The 14682-nt window shown below is 45.0% G+C and overlaps 1 protein-coding gene across 2 annotated transcripts in view; it reads left to right on the top strand.

Moving 5' to 3' along the window:
- Window positions 1-4267, top strand: part of rmnd5b (required for meiotic nuclear division 5 homolog B) — a 55542-nt gene extending 51275 nt beyond the window's left edge. Inside the window, exons 9-10 of one of the 2 annotated variants that reach the window (XR_011593005.1) lie at window positions 706-828; window positions 4027-4267. Coding sequence is in view for 1 of the 2 variants with exons in the window: in XM_070878348.1 (XP_070734449.1) it covers window positions 706-769 (64 nt within the window). In the remaining variant the exon portion in view is untranslated. Of the gene's footprint in view, window positions 1-705 lie in introns of both variants that reach the window. The other variant, XM_070878348.1, reaches the window with a different exon arrangement.
- The last annotated feature ends 10415 nt before the right edge of the window (window positions 4268-14682 follow it).

Below are 14682 nucleotides of genomic sequence, written 5' to 3'. Positions count from 1 at the left end.
GGATATACTTTATGCTTAGAAAGGAATAGCCATCCCTGACTGATCTAAACCATAGTACCTTCCTCCATTTCTCTACTCTAGCTCTTCATTCTGCCTCTCTCGCACTTACCGCTAGCTGGGGAGGTGGTTGTTCACGTTCTGATTTAATGGCCAGGTAATTGCTCTTCCAGTATGATGAAGATATCCAGTTATTAGCCGTGTCTATTCTACCTAGTTTCTGAGCTAGGTTTTCCTGCCGCTCCTTCCCCACTACACCATTGGCATCCAGCACTTGAGCCATGAAGGCTCATTATCTCACCTGCCGTTCCCTCAGCAAATATACCTGTCCGTCTTGGAGAATTCCGATGGGTTTTTCTCGTCAGCTTCACTACATCGATTTCTGACTCTCCACTGATTTACTGGTGACGTGGTGGGTTGGTGCAACAGCTCATGAATTTACCCCCATAATCCTTGCCCTGGAATCCTCCCAACCTCAGCAAGCAGTGGCACACCCAATTAGCAAGGTGAGTTATCCAACTCCTGGTAGTGGATTACAGAATGGCATAGATCATGGAGGAACTTGCTTGCTAATCCTCTTAGCAGGAGAATCATGCTGGGGGTAGGATGTTTACTTGATGGGACGGGTAAAGTCAATTTAAACACAATTCTTTTTTCCGCAATGTGATCTGTACTTGTATCATTTCTTACACATTTCCCCTTGTGCAGGTTAAAGTGTCCCTATTGTCCAATGGAACAAGCTCCTGCAGATGCGAAGCAGATCTATTTCTGAAGACCATCTTCGAGCCCACTGGACATTGCGCCTCCTGTTGGAGATGGGCTGTTACTAGGGTGTGTCTGGATTAGTACTGTTTTATTGTGACCAGCCTAGGCCAATAGATGGTGTGAATGTGATTTACCCTGGATGGAGCTAACGTGGGCTGTGGCAGGTGTTTTTTGGATGGTCGCCCCCACCCCCTCTCCCCCTCTCTCTCTTTCCCCCCCCCTCTTTCCCCCCCCCCGCCCCCCCGCCCAGCTATTGTAGGACTTGCACTTTGTTTGCACTAGAATATAACTTGGGTTAGCCATTAACTCTTATCTAACTTTTTTGCCCCACTTGCAGCTGCTTAGCCACTACCAGGCAGTTTAAATACAATTGCAATACTGATTTGCTGCCACTTGATGTCAGCAGCACACATTATAAACCCTGTGTTGTGGAGTAGTTCCAAAACATGCCAGTGGGCCTCCAATGGCATTATTAGTTGCTGTACACACCTTGACACTATTCACCATTCTGGAGTTGAACGGCGTGTACGTTTTGTGAGTAACCTTATTTAATTTTTTGCCACTGATCAATTTGGGTATGGTTATCACAGACTCCTATTCCACCCCCCCACCCCCAACTCCCCAATTATATGAGATGTATACAGTACCACTGAGAGTTACTGAGATTCACAAATGTGATATCTATTGAAATGTTATGAGGTGGTGCTGGTGTTTGCCTGAGGGTGGGGTTGAGGTGCATGGTTGGGTAATGGAGCAGGAGCTCTACATTGCATCTGATCCATCTCACACATTCCCTGAAATGCGGTCACCAAGTGCAAGCAAGGTGAAGGGAGGGAGAAAAACCTTACAATTTCCCAACAGTGTGACCCCTCCCTTTCACAAGGAGATCTATAATATGTTACATCTCAAACCACCATATCTCAAGTTTTTTAAGATGGTGGTCTGTCTATAGTCACGTACATCAGTACCTTAGTCCTTTATCAACTGCAGTGATAATATTTGACCCTCAATAGCTTATGATATAGCAGTCCTTGGATCTAATAACCTAGGCTTCGAAAAGGTAGTTGGTATCTTTTTTCTGATAGTCGCAATAATGGCAGTTAACACATCAACAGTGGAACTGAGTCCTACCGAAATGTAGAACTAGTTGAACAAGGAATATTTTGCACTGAGACTCCTGATGCATGTCGTTGAACACATTGAGTGGTGTACTACTGAACTATACAGTAAATCACAAGTAATAGGTGTGGTTGGTACGAAGTACACTAGTCTTAGCCAGGGCAATACCGGGGCACTACAGTTGCCCTCTATGTTCCTGAGCTGGGGTAAAGAGAGAAATCATTTGGTATTTTCACACACTCCTTTCTCCAGTGAACCCTGCTGAAAAGGATACATATGTTGGACAGGACATTAGATGAGGACTGCTGTGATGCCACCATGGTCAATGAGCTTGTAACTCTTGTTGCCTGAGCTCGCACATGCAGAATAGCAGTTTGAGCGTGGTATCAGTGAGTGGCAATGCCCATGTAACCATCCCCCACCAAGAGTCCCTAACTTTAGGAGGTGAAGAGGGAAAGAAATGCTTTGCTTCAGCCATGAATGTTCTTCATTCAGACTTTGCAAGTCAAAAGAAAAAGTCAACTTGCATACTATCATTCATTCAATACAAACTGAAGCAAGGACATATAGATTTAATCATTTGGATTTTAGCTGGGATTGGCCAGTGGGGTCACTGTATTATACTGGGGAAAGTGGCCAATTTGCTGTTGTGACTTTAGGTGGGAATGGCCACTGGGGCACGAGACGGGGGAGTTGGTCAAGTTATGTTGGCTATTCTGTGTTTTTTAGAAATCAACTTTTAAAATTGACCTTTTATTTATATTTGCAAATTGTACTTTATCATTTTTTAAATATTCTTTATTCAGTTGTTTGTAATATAACCCTGTAATTGTGCCTTTGCAGATGTTTGTTTTCTGTGACACATCACTGTAATTGCCTCTTGCACTAGTTCTGAATGAGTGGCAGTAGCGTATCAGTCATGACCTCCCACTATACATGGTTGTAGGCACAAACATAACAACAACTTCTGTTGATTAGGAAAAAAACTAGCACCTAAGTGCTGATCTTTTGTTTAAAGAAAAACCCGTTGCCACTTAATTATAAACTGGTTATGTCTAAAAGTAGCCACCCTAAGTATTCTTAATGAAGCCAGCTTTAAGCCCCAGATAATTGCGCAGCAGGCAATACTTCAATCAGCAGTTCAGTATAATGGGAGTGAAGGGAATCTGGTTTGATTTGGAGAATTAAGCGGAACCGACACACTGCTTCATCTCGAATCCAGCCCAGATGGGTTGAAGATCTCTTCCATCTGGTAGATGCTCTGAGCGGGAAAACCCCTTGCCCCCTCTGCCAATCTCAATTGGCCTCAGTGTAGCTGAGTGAACTACCTGCCCTTCCATGGCCACTGAGCATTTTTATCAACTGCTAATTTTAAAGTTGGCCAACATGTGCCCTCTTTGAAGGCAGAGGGTTTTTTTTTTACTCCTTGTTCCTTCCCTTCCATCACCCAGTGTCATACACCTGTCACAGCCACCCACAAGATGAAGGAGAATGGCCTGGGTAGGAGGTTTCATCCAACGTAACATCTTTCCCTGTGGAAAAATAAACTGGCTCCTACTTGCCTTCCCACAGTAATAATGCTGAGAAGATGAGCTACGTAGGTAAAGATTTGTCTTGGCTGGGATAAATAGCATACATTGGGATGGGCAGTTCCAGTCTACAATAGGGTTTCTCTGGGTTCCAGAATATATGGTACTCCTACATCACTGGCAGTAGTGATTAGAAACACTCAAACTGTGTATTAAAATATAGTAATTTTAGGTATCAAAGCCAATTGTGCTAGATTCAGGATGTGCAACCCAGATTTACCTGAAATGGGTTCAGTGGAGATGCCAAGTATATTTGTGCAGGCTGCAAAGAAAGGATGACTTTAGAAAAGGATGGTACAGTTATTAACCACAAATAATAGCATTTTGTGATGACATGCCCTGCAAAGGGTAGGGAATGTAACTTTTAAACCAGCCTTACATTTTTTTAATGGGAAGGAGCGACGAGATTTCTCTTGCCCATTTCTGAAATGTCACTGTCATAAGGATAGTGGTTTACCATCCTTCGCCATCTATTCTTGCTATATTTTTAGTTTGGAGGGTGTGAGAAAATTTTGTAGGATTGCTCCATTTCACGAGCTGTTATTTTAATCCCTAGCTTGCTTGTCACCTGTCCTCCCACAAAACCAGAAGAATACAAAGAAAAGTTCATGGAATACCCTGCAATCAGCAGTTCGGAAAGCTCCATGCTCCCTGATAATTTTAGACTGTTACATGACTTTTAAATTATATTATGAATAACAAATGATTGTGTTATTTTAGAGAACAAATTTTAATAAATATGTTGAAATGCTTTGGTGATTGAAATTGTTTTTCTGTTTTTCATCTGCAATATTAAAAAAAAAATGCAAAAACCAATCCAGTTGTGTGTTTTGGGCTATTTTTTTTTTTGGAGGGCGATTGTGTGGATTTCCTCATAATGCAGCTGAATGTTTTTGGGAAGTTGAGATTTGCTGTGACCACTTCACAAAGGAGTCACATTCTGACCTTCAGAAAGCAGTTGATCAGGTTACTCTCGTGAGACATGTAAACCAGAATAAAAGCTTGAGGTCAAAGGTGAAGAAATGTGAAAACTGAGCCTGGTTATCCTCAGTACCTGTTCCAGTTAGGCAGCTACATTTCCTGGGAGATCAGTCTTGGGAACCCTACTGTTCAGGATATTAATATATTGGACAAAGCTACTATAATAGTGTGCCAAAGTTTGTGGATGAAACAAAGTTGCACATTAAACCAGAGGAATTATTAAATATAATGACACTAAAACAAGTATCTGTACTACAATCACAATGAAGTGTATCTCATTGAAATGTGAGGGGCAATGGGTAATGGTATTCTATCTGACAAAGTTGACAGAGGAAGTAAAGGGTTTTAAATTGATAAACCATGAAGGACATAAGAGTTAAGAAAAGGCTATTCGACCCACCAAGCCATGCCCCTTAATCAGGCAGCCCACATAGGTGTCTCCTTTACTTTATTTCTCAATTCCTTTTCTCTCCAGAAATGCAACTGATTGTCTCAAGCCTATTTATTCTGTCCACTTCCAAGGCCTTCCGTATTAATTCAGTCTTGGCTCAGTGGTCGCACTTTTACCTCTTAGTCCACAGGTTGTGGGGTCAAGTCCCACTCCAGCGACTTGAGCACATAAGCCAGGCAGACACTTTTAGTCCAGTACTGAGGGAGTGTTGCACTGTTGGAGGTGCTGTCTTTCGGATGAGGCATTAAACTCAGGTGGATGTAAGAAATCCCATGGCACTATGTCAAGAAGAGCAGGGTAGTTCCCCTGGTATCCTGGCCAATATTTATCAGTCCCGACATCATTAAACCAGATTATCTAGTCATAAAGGGATCAGTTGGAGAAGCTATTTATCCATAACAAAAACAATGAGAAGGCATGATTTTTGTAAGCTGAGGAAACTGAGCTTAAACTATAACTTAAAGAGCAACCTTTACAGTTACTTATGGCATCCAATGCTCTTTGTTTATATTGAATGGAAATATGGTCAGAATTTTCAAAAAGATGAACAAATTCCTAACGAATCATTGGAATAGAGCAAAACCAGACTGCCTTTAGAGCACACTGAAAGTAGAAATGCTCCAGGCAGGTTTTGCATATGGACTTAAATAATATTCACTTAAAGTCTTTTGCTTATTCTTACTTTATATATTATAGAGTTGTTGAACTAAACTCTTTACAAGTTACCACACCTTTATTTGGGAAACTGACTCATCAAAACTTAGTTTCTATAGCTTCTGCCAAGGTCTGTGATCATCTCTTTGATAGTGTTTTTGGTAGGAAACTCCATGTCTGAAGATGCCCTGTCATTTCCTTTGCATGAAAGCTTGCTCTGTGACCAACAGGAGCTTGATATTGCTATCAAGAGACCACTTCAAACACAACTACATGGTTGTTTCTCTAAGGTGTGATGCTGGGGATTGTCGGCAGCCACTGTATTAACAATTCTGTATGTCTGCTTATTAGTATGAGAATAGATTATTGGATGGCCAGATGATATTACTTCTGGTCACGTAAAATGAAAGGTATTAGCTGAACAAAACTGCTCCTAGGACTGGCCATGATGGCCATCCATAGCTCCAAAAAGTGCACAGTCAAAGCAGTTGTTTGGCCTGACTGCTTGCCTCTCTTCTGCGGCTATATTTGACCAGGGTGTCCGCCCGAACACTTGAGGCTTTCCGCGACCGGTGGAGTGACTGGACTGCATCATCAACTCCCAGGATCCAAGTTTAATTGAATTTGATAAGTTTCCTTTTTAAAAAAAAACTTGTTTTAATTTACAGTTTAATGTTGGCGCCCCTTTAAAAATGGGGTACTTGTTAAACCACTAATGATGAGGACAATTGTCATTATTAAAGAAATTAACATATTTAGCTGAACAAGACATTTCACCTGTATCTCTGTCTGATCACCCTCTTTAAAATGTATAACGTTCTCTGTTTCCAATGCCTCCCTGGTAATCTATTCATAAGAACATAAGAATGAGGAGCAGGAGTAGGCCATTTGGCCCTTCGAACCTGCTCCGCCATTCAACAAGATCATGGCTGATCTTCGACCTCAACTCCATTTTCCCGCACTATCCCCATAGCCCTTAATTCCCTTCGTTCCCAAAAAATTCTCGACCTCTGTTTTGAATATACTCAATGACTGAGCATCCAAAGCTCGCTGGGATAGAGAATTCCAAAGATTCACAACCCTTTGAGTGAAGAAATTTCTCCTCATCTCAGTCCTAAATGGCCGACCCCTTATTCCGAGACTGACCCCATGTTCTAGATTCCCCAGCCAGGGGAAACATTTTAGAAACATAGAAAATAGGTGCAGGAGTAGGCCATCCGCCCTTTGAGCCTGCACCACCATTCAATAAGATCTTGGCTGATCATTCCTTCAGTACTCTGTTCCTGCTTTCTCTCCATATCCCTTTAGCCGCCAGGGCCATATCTAACTCCCTCTTGAATATATCCAATGAACTGGTATCAACAACTCTCTGCGGTAGGGAATTCCACAGGTTAACAACTCTCTGAGTGAAGAAGTTTTTCCTCATCTCAGTCCTAAATGGCTTACCCCTTATCCTAAGACTATGTCCCCTGGTTCTGGACTTCCCCAACATAGGAACATTCTTCCTGCATCTAACCTGTCCAGTCCCGTCAGAATTTTATGTTTCTATGAGATCCCCTCTCATCCTTCTAAACTCCAGTGAATACAGGCCCAGTCGATCCAGTCTCTCCTCATATGTCAGTCCTGCCATCCCAGGAATCAGTCTGGTGAATCTTCACTGCACTCCCTCAATAGCAAGAACGTCCTTCCTCAGATTAGGAGACCAAAACTGGACACAATATTCAAGGTGGGGCCTCACCAAGGCCCTGTACAACTGCAGTAAGACTTTCCTGCTCCTATACTCAAATCCCCTTGCTATGAAGGCCAACATACCATTTGCCTTCTTCACCACCTGCTGTACCTGCATGCCCACTTTCAGTGACTGATGAACCATGACACCCAGGTCTCGTTGCACCTCCCCTTTTCCTAATCTGCCGCCATTGAGATAATATTCTGCCTTCGTGTTTTTGCCCCCAAAGTGGATAACCTCACATTTATCCACATTATACTGCACCTGCCATGAATTTGCCCATTCGCCTAACCTGTCCAAATCACCCTGCAGCCTCTTAGCGTCCTCCTCACAGCTCACACCACTACCAAGTTTAGTGTCATCTGCAAACTTGGAGATATTACACTCAATTCCATCATCCAAATCATTAATATATATTGTAAAGAGCAGGGTCCCAGCATTGAGCCCTGCGGTACTACACTAGTCACTGCCTGCCATTCTGAAAAGGACCCGTTAATCCCGACTCTCTGCTTCCTATCTGCCAACCAGTTCTCTATCCACGTCAGTACATTACCCCCAATACCATGTGCTTTGATTTTGCACACCAATCTCTTGTGTGGGACCTTGTCAAAAGCCTTTTGAAAGTTCAAATACACCACATCCACTGGTTCTCCGCTGTCCACTCTACCAGTTACATCCTCAAAAAATTCCAGAAGATTTGTCAAGCATGATTTCCCCTTCATAAATCCATGCTGACTTGGACCAATCCTATCACTGCTTTCCAAATGTGCTGCTATTTCATCCTTAATGATTGATTCCAACATTTTCCCCACTACTGATGTCAGGCTAACTGGTCTATAATTACCCGTTTTCTCTCTCCCTCCTTTTTTAAAAAGTGATGTTACATTAGCTACCCTCCAGTCCATAGGAACTGATCCAGAATCGATAGATTGTTGGAAAATTATCACCAATGCATCCACTATTTCTAGGGTCACTTCCTTAAGTACTCTGGGATGTAGACTATCAGGCCCTGGGGATTTATCGGCCTTCAATCCTGTCAATTTCCCTAACACAATTTCCTGCCTAATAAGGATATCCTTTAGTTCCTCCTTCTCACTAGACCTTCGGACCCCAAGTACATCGGGAAGGTTATTTGTGTCTTCCTTTGTGAAGACAGAACCAAAGTACTTGTTCAATTGGTCTGTCATTTCTTTGTTCCTCATTATAAATTCACCCGAATCCGACTGCAAGGGACCAACGTTTGTCTTCACTAATCTTTTTCTCTTCACATATCTATAGAAGCTTTTGCAGTCATTTTTTATGTTTCCCGCAAACTTCCACTCGTACTCTATTTTCCCCCTCTTAATTATTCCTTTTGTCTTCCTCTGCTGTATTCTAAATTTCTCCCAGTCCTCCGGCTTGCTACTTTTTCTGGCTAATTTGTATGCCTCTTCCTTGGATTTAACATTATCCTTAATTTCTCTTGTTAGCCACGGTTGAGCCACCTTCCCCGTTTTATTTTTACTCCAGACAGGGATGTACAATTGTTGATGTTCGTCCATATGATCTTTAAAGGTTTGCCATTGCCTATCCACCGTCAACCCTTTAAGTATCATTTGCCAGTCTAATCTAGCCAATTCATGCCTCATACCATCAAAGTTACCTTTCCTTAAGTTCAGGACCCTAGTTTCTGAATTAACTTCGTCACTCTCCATCTTAATAAAGAATTCTACCATATTATGGTCACTCTTCCCCAAGGAGCCTCGCACAACAAGATTGCTAATTAGTCCCTTCTCATTACACATCACCCAATCTAGGATGGCCAGCTCTCTGGTTGGTTCCTCAACATATTGGTCGAGAAATCCATCCCTAATACACTCCAGGAAATCCTCCTCCACTGCATTGCTACCAGTTAGGTTAGCCCAATCAATATGTAGATAAAAGTCGCCCATGATTACTGCTGTACCTTTATTGCACACGTCCCTTATTTCTTGTTTGATGCTGTCCCCAACCTCACTAGTACTATTTGGTGACCTGTACACAACTACCACTAGCGTTTTCTGCCCTTTGGTATTCCGTAGCTCCACCCATACTGATTCCACATCATCCAAGCTAATGTCCTTCCTTACAATTGCATTAATTTCCTCTTGAACCAGCAACGCCACCCCGCTTCCTTTTCCTTTCTATTTCTCCTTCCTAAATGCTGAATACCCCTGGATGTTGAGTTCCCAGCATTGGTCACCCTGGAGCCATGTCCCCGTGATGCCAATTACATCATACCCGTTAACTGCTATCTGCGCAGTTAATTCGTCCACCTTATTCCGAATACTCCTCGCATTGAGGCACAGAGCCTTCAGGCTTGTCTTTTTAACACACTTTGACCCTTTAAAATTTTGCTGTAAAGTGGCTCTTTTTGTTTTTTGCCTTGGGTTTCTCTGCCCTCCACTTTTACTATTCTCCTTTCTAGCTTTTTGCTTCTGTCTCTATTTTATTCCCCTCTGTCTCCCTGCATAGGTTCCCATCCCCCTGCCATATTAGTTTAACTCCTCCCAAATAGCACTAGCAAACACTCTCCCTAGGAAATTGGTTCCGGTCCTGCCCAGGTGCAGACTGTCCGGTTTGTACTGGTCCCACCTCCCCCAGAACCGGTTCCAATGTCCCAGGAATTTGAATCCCTCCCCTCTGCACCAATGCTCAAGCCACGTATTCATCTGAGCTATCCTGCGATTCCTATTCTGACTAGCACGTGGCACTGGTAGCAATCCTGAGATTACTACTTTTGAGGTCCTACTTTTTAATTTAACTCCTAGCTCCCTAAATTCGTCTCGTAGGACCTCATCCCATTTTTTACCTATATCGTTGGTACCTATATGCACCACGACAACTGGCATAGTTCACCCTCCCTTTTCAGAATATCCTACACCCGCTCCGACACATCCTTGACCCTTGCACCAGGGAGGCAACATATCATCCTGGAGTCTCAGTTGCGGCCGCAGAAACGCCTATCTATTCCACTTACAATCGAATCCCCTATCACTATTGCTCTCCCACTCTTTTTCCTGCCCTCCTGTGCAGCAGAGCCAGCCACGGTGCCACAAACTTGGCTGTTGCTGCTCTCCCCTGATGAGTCATCCCCCTCAACAGTACCCAAAGCGGTGTATCTGTTTTGCAGGGGGATGACCGCAGGGGACCCCTGCACTACCTTCCTTGCACTGCTCTTCCTGTTGGTCTTCCATTACCTATCTGGCTGTGTACCCTTTACCTGCGGTAAGACCAACACACTAAATATGCTATTCACATCATTCTCAGCATCGTGTATGCTCCAGAGTGAATTCACCCGCAGCTCCAGTTCCGCAACGCGTCAGAGGCGTCCCTGATTTCCCACATGGTACAAGAAGAGCATAACACATGTCCGAGCTCTCCTGCCATGATTTCACCCTAGATTAACTTAATTTGGCAACAACAATGCTAAAGGTTACTTACTGAAATGGAAAAGAAAAAGAAAAGCTACTTACCAATCACCAGCCAATCACTTACCCCCTTGGGTGTGACGTCACCTTTTGATTTCTTTCTACTTTTTTGCCTTCTGTTCCCGCTGCAGCTGCACAAGCCCCGCCTTTATAGTCCTCACTCACGCTGCTCCCGGCTCTCGCCAACTGCCGCTGCCTCTCGACCTCCCGCTGGGCCTTTATAGTCCTCACTCACGCTGCTCCCGGCTCTCGCCGACTGCCGCCGCCTCTCGACCTCCCACTGGGCCTTTATAGTCCTCACTCACGCTGCTCCCAGCTCTCGCCGACTGCCGCCGCCTCTCGACCTCCCACTGGGCCTTTATAGTCCTCACTCACGCTGCTCCCAGCTCTCGCCGACTGCCGCTGCCTCTCGACCTCCCACTGGGCCTTTATAGTCCTCACTCACGCTGCTCCCGGCTCTCGCCGACTGCCGCTGCCTCTCGACCTCCCGATGGGCCTTTATAGGCCTCACTCACGCTGCTCCCGGGATGTTGCTTGTAATTGGGCCATCTGGCATCTTCCATTGCAGCACAGGTGGAAGCGACACAATGTCTTTGTGCTGTAATATAGTCTATGCTTGGTGGTATCCAATCTCAGACTGCTCTCATGCAGTCTCAATTTGATGCCACACAAGCTCTGACTGCTGTCATTGTGGCTGGGTCTACCACTATCGACTGGGGTTTGCACTGTGTCTCAGCAGGCCAAGAATCTGTGCTCCAACAGATTGCTAGGGATGCTGACGTGCTGCCCCGGGGGAGTGGCAGTGGGTCAGTGGAGCAGGAACCTCTCAGGGCGACAGCAGTCCTGCTTCCACCACTGCCACTCCACCATTGCTCTTGTCACTGCCTGTTGTCCAGCCAGGCCAGACTGCTGCTGCCCATGATGATGTGGTACAGTCTACAGCCGGGCCTTCCAGACCCAGAGCTGATTGAGGGCGTCCTGCAAGACCATCTGAAGTCTCCTGCATGGACATTCAGCAGCGCACGGGGTGTCAGCTGTGGCCCAATGGGTAGCACACTCGCCTCTGGGCCAGAAGGCTGTGGGTTTACGTCCCACTCTATGGGCTTTAGCACAAAAATCTAGGCTGACACTCCAGTGCAGTACTGAGGGATTGCTGCACTGTCAGAGGTGCCATCTTTTGGATGAGACGTTAAACCAAGACCCTGTCTGCTCTCTCAGGTGGACGTAAAAGATCCCATAACACTATTTTGAAAAAGGGCAGGGGAGTTATCCCTAGTGTCCTGACCAATAATTATCCCTCAATCAACATAACACAAACAGATTATTTGGCCATTATCTCATTGATCTATGGCGAAGGGAGCAGAGGCAACGAGAAAGATTGGAACATGTGGCCAGAGGGAGGAGGAGGGGCATCAGAGCTCTGAACAGGAGGCCTTACCCTCCGAAGGTATTTTGAGAGCACTTCTCCTGCCTCCAATTAAGCGAGGAGCAGTGTATTAGCACAATCCACTTCACCAAGTAGGTGGCTACAGAACTCTGTCACCTCCTGCAACCAGACCTTCAGCCTCAGATCAAGGTGACCACGGCTCTTTCAGTGGCAGTCAAGGTCACCGTGGCCCCAATTTCTTTGCCAGCGGATCCTTTCAGTCTGTAACAGGAGACATAGCTAACATCACACAGTTCGCCGTTCCACTGCTGCATCCGGGGGGGGTGTCACAGAGGCTCTCAAATAGTAGGAGAAGGGACTATATTTTCTTCCCCATCACCAGAGAGAAGCAGGACAAGATTGCATACGGCTTTGCCAGGATAGCGGGACTCCCCATGGTGCAGGGCGCCATTGACTGCACCCGCGTGGCTTTGCGGGCACCGCATAACAATCCTGAGATCTTCTGTAACCGCAAAGGCTACCACTCACTTAATGTGCAGTTGGTGTGCGACCACAGACAGTGAGTAGCCCCCCCAGCCCGTGCCTCACCATTGGGGGGAGGCCGGAGAGCATCGACCCCCTCCTCGGGCTCACGGCTGGAGCGCTCACACCGAGCCGGGAATCCAGCTGAATTGGACTCAGTTAGTTAGGGGGGGGGGGGGGGGCGTTTTTGCTTCTTGATCAAACCTCTTCCCCTCAACATATTAAAACAAGTCCAAAACAGACCTCCAAACAGTAATAGGGATGTTGGGGAGGGCATCAAACAGGAAATTAGGGGTGCATGCAATAAAGGTGTAGCAGTTATAATGGGTGACTTTAATATGCACATAGATTGGGCTAGCCAAACTGGAAGCAATACGGTGGAGGAGGATTTCCTGGAGTGCATAAGGGATGGTTTTCTAGACCAATATGTTGAGGAACCAACTAGGGGGGAGGCCATCTTAGACTGGGTGTTGTGTAATGAGAGAGGATTAATTAGCAATCTCATTGTGCGAGGCCCCTTGGGGAAGAGTGACCATAATATGGTGGAATTCTGCATTAGGATGGAGAATGAAACAGTAATTTCAGAGACCATGGTCCAGAACTTAAAGAAGGGTAACTTTGAAGGTATGAGGCGTGAATTGGCTAGGATAGATTGGCGAATGATACTTAGGGGGTTGACTGTGGATGGGCAATGGCAGACATTTAGAGACCGCATGGATGAAGTACAACAATTGTACATTCCTGTCTGGCGTAAAAATAAAAAGGGGAAGGTGGCTCAACCGTGGCTATCTAGGGAAATCAGGGATAGTATTAAAGCCAAGGAAGTGGCATACAAATTGGCCAGAAATAGCAGCGAACCTGGGGACTGGGAGAAATTTAGAACTCAGCAGAGGAGGACAAAGGGTTTGATTAGGACAGGGAAAATGGAGTACGAGAAGAAGCTTGCAGGGAACATTAAGGCGGATTGCAAAAGTTTCTATAGATATGTAAAGAGAAAAAGGTTGGTGAAGACAAACGTAGGTCCCCTGCAGTCAGAATCAGGGGAAGTCATAACGGGGAACAAAGAAATGGCGGACCAATTGAACAAGTACTTTGGTTCGGTATTCACTAAGGAGGATACAAAAAACCTTCCGGATATAAAAGGGGTCAGAGGGTCTAGTAAGGAAGGGGAACTGAGGGAAATCTTTATTAGTCGGGAAATTGTGTTGGGGAAATTGATGGGATTGAAGGCCGATAAATCCCCAGGGCCTGATGGACTGCATCCTAGAGTACTTAAGGAGGTGGCCTTGGAAATAGCGGATGCATTGACAGTCATTTTCCAACATTCCATTGACTCTGGATCAGTTCCTATGGAGTGGAGGGTAGCCAATGTAACCCCACTTTTTAAAAAAGGAGGGAGAGAGAAAACAGGGAATTATAGACCGGTCAGCCTGACCTCAGTAGTGGGTAAAATGATGGAATCAATTATTAAGGATGTCATAGCAGTGCATCTGGAAAATGGTGACATGATAGGTCCAAGTCAGCATGGATTTGTGAAAGGGAAATCATGCTTGACAAATCTTCTGGAATTTTTTGAGGATGTTTCCAGTAAAGTGGACAAAGGAGAACCAGTTGATGTGGTATATTTGGACTTTCAGAAGGCTTTCGACAAGGTCCCACACAAGAGATTAATGTGCAAAGTTAAAGCACATGGGATTGGGGGTAGTGTGCTGACGTGGATTGAGAACTGGTTGTCAGACAGGAAGCAAAGAGTAGGAGTAAACGGGTACTTTTCAGAATGGCAGGCAGTGACTAGTGGAGTGCCGCAAGGTTCTGTGCTGGGGCCCCAGCTGTTTACATTGTACATTAATGATTTAGACGAGGGTATTAAATGCAGTATCTCCAAATTTGCGGATGATACTAAGTTGGGTGGCAGTGTGAGCTGCGAGGAGGATGTTATTAGGCTGCAGAGTGACTTGGATAGGTTAGGTGAGTGGGCAAATGCATGGCAGATGAAGTATAATGTGGATAAATGTGAGGTTATCCACTTTGGTGGTAAA

Source organism: Pristiophorus japonicus, chromosome 4, assembly GCF_044704955.1.
Source record: "Pristiophorus japonicus isolate sPriJap1 chromosome 4, sPriJap1.hap1, whole genome shotgun sequence".
NCBI classification, from domain to species: domain Eukaryota; kingdom Metazoa; phylum Chordata; class Chondrichthyes; family Pristiophoridae; genus Pristiophorus; species Pristiophorus japonicus.
This window is presented reverse-complemented; position numbering and strand designations above follow the sequence as displayed.